The sequence below is a fragment of the Rhincodon typus genome, chromosome 44 (assembly GCF_021869965.1).
Source record: "Rhincodon typus isolate 14 chromosome 44, sRhiTyp1.1, whole genome shotgun sequence".
Lineage (NCBI taxonomy): Eukaryota > Metazoa > Chordata > Chondrichthyes > Orectolobiformes > Rhincodontidae > Rhincodon > Rhincodon typus.
Window position 1 is genome coordinate 1,991,655 of NC_063375.1, and position 2,510 is coordinate 1,994,164.

At 41.9% G+C, this 2,510-nt stretch overlaps 1 protein-coding gene across 1 annotated transcript in view; it reads left to right on the forward strand.

Moving 5' to 3' along the window:
- LOC109921890 (tubulin alpha chain-like) overlaps nucleotides 1-845 on the forward strand; it is a 1,421-nt gene extending 576 nt beyond the window's left edge. Inside the window, exons 2-3 of the mRNA XM_048619953.1 lie at nucleotides 4-45; nucleotides 549-845. Of these exons, the coding sequence (XP_048475910.1) occupies nucleotides 4-45; nucleotides 549-845 (339 nt within the window). The remainder of the gene's footprint in view (nucleotides 1-3; nucleotides 46-548) is intronic.
- The last annotated feature ends 1,665 nt before the right edge of the window (nucleotides 846-2,510 follow it).

Genomic DNA, 2,510 nt, shown 5'->3' on the forward strand with positions numbered 1-2,510 from the left:
AAGCGCTCAATCGCCTTTGTTGATTGGTGCCCAACTGGGTTCAAGGTTAGTGTTGGGTTTTGTGTTGAATCCACCGGGGCTCTGGCAAAACATGGGTTGTGACAATCTAATCACTGCTGTGTACAATATTCACTACATCTAGCTCAAAATGTGTCTCACCTTCCAGAGATAGTATTGGAACAGACCCTTTAGCCTGAGTGGATCACTCTAAGGGGACCTGTGGTAAAATCCTCTGCAGTTCAGACATTGACTACAGCTCAGAAAATTTCGGGAGAGAACCTGCCTGGAAACAAGACAATAACTTCCTGATTAACAGAGCCCCACTGTAGTCGCCGTGTGATGAGAATTACACAGAGATCCCATTAGAATTTTGAGTTTTAAATCTGAGGGAAGATGGACAGGCAATGAATAATTTTCCATGTTGCACATGGAAAGTCTCAAACACATTGATAGATGCACATTTAGCAGAGTAATGGAATTTTGGAGATTCAATCCTGAATCTGCTCCCTAAGCAACTCCAAGGTAACAGTTTTGCTTCTTCCCAACAGGTTGGCATCAACTACCAGCCTCCGACTGTGGTACCAGGCGGGGACCTGGCGAAGGTGCAGAGGGCCCTCTGTATGCTGAGCAACACCACCGCCATATCCTTGGCCTGGACGCGCCTGAACCTCAAATTCGACAAGATGTATGCCAAGCGGGCCTTCGTTCACTGGTACGTGGGGGAGGGTCTGGAAGAAGGGGAGTTCCAGGATGCACGGGAGGACATGGCCTCTCTTGAGAAGGATTACGAAGAGGTGGGGGTCGACTCTTCCTATCTGGACAGGAAGGGCGAGGAAGAAGAATAGGTTTTATTACAATTTTCAATGATTAACTGTCTTAACTATAATACACATTGATGTTATTAATAATATTTAAGAAATAAAGTTATTTTAAATGTTTTTGTAAGTGTGTCTCATTACGAGCTATAGACAGCAGCAAGGGATCGAGGAACATGTTGGAAAAGAAGAGTGAAGATGAATGTTCCATAAACTGGCTTCTTCAAACTGCATACAGCTGCAGTCTCGGGGTCACTGAGTATTTCATTCATTCACACATTGTCCTCTGCTAGATGTTTAGAAAATAGATCACAGATCTCATTGATATGCATCTGATGTGTGGTTAATTGCATTTGCTGGCATGAATGGGCACTCAAAGATTGGAAACTGATTATTGGGGATCAGATTGAGGGAAGTTGGATGAATGGGGCATTGGAAGGTTGGATTTTTTAGATAATGGTCAGTGACAGAATTTACAGGAAGGGAGCTTCTCAGTAGGGGAACTGATGCATATCTTTTTTATTGATTTTTGCTATTAGCTTTATTTGGGATCTGCTTGTTAGGCTCTGATCTTTTTAGGTTTGATTAATACTAGTACGTTCTGCTGACTGGGAGTTGGTAGGTAGTGGTTCATTGACCTCACTGTTCTGATTGCGTCCAAATGGGTTGAGCGGATTCCCTTCCTTGACCTCTCCCACATTGATCACCAAAGTCTGAAATTAAAAAGGGAGGTAATATGACCAATTATATAAACAACAGACTGGATATGATTCATCATCAGAAACAATCAGGTAGGTTCTTTAAGGAAGAATTAAAGTACTAGGATATTGCGAACAAAACTGAACTGAGGCAAGTACGCACATATTATTAATTAAAATTTTAACTACTCCAGTTACTCATCATGAAATTTGTCCAGAATATGATGTCTAAATCTGAGAAAAAATGTATTCATTTCAAAAGTGTTATAGAGCCATAGTGATCTACAGCACCAAAACGACTATTCAGCCCATCACATATGAGACTGTCAGTAAAGTCATAGAGTTGTACATCATGGAAACAGAACCTTCAGTCCAATTCGCCCATGGTGGCCAGATATTGTAAATTAATTTACTCACATTTGCTAGCATTTAGCCCATATCTCTCTAAACCCGCCTTTTAAATGTTGTAATTGTACCAGCCCCCACCACTTCCTCTGGATTGTCATTACATATATGTGCCACCCTCTGTGTGAAAAAGTTGTCCCTTAGGTCCTTCTAAATCTTTCCCCTCTCACTTTAAAGCTATGTTGTCTCGTTTTGGACTTCTTTACACTGGGGAAAGACCTTAGCTATTCATCTATCCATGCCCCTCATGAATTTTTAAACTTCTGTAAGGTCACTCCTCAGCCTCCAATGCTCCAGGGAACATAGCTCCAGCCTATTCAACTCCTCCCCATAGCTCAAACCTTCCAACCCCGGCAAAATCCTTGTAAATCTTTTCTGAACCCTTTCAAGTTTCACAACATCTTTCCTATAACACGGGGACCAGAACTGAATGCAATATTCCAAAGCAGCTTAACAAATGTCCTGTACGGCCACAACATGACCCCCAAACTCCTATACTGAATACTCTGACCAATAAAAGCAAGCATACCAAGTACCTTCTTCACTATCCTACGTACCTGTGTCTCCACTTTCAAGGAACTATGATCCTGCA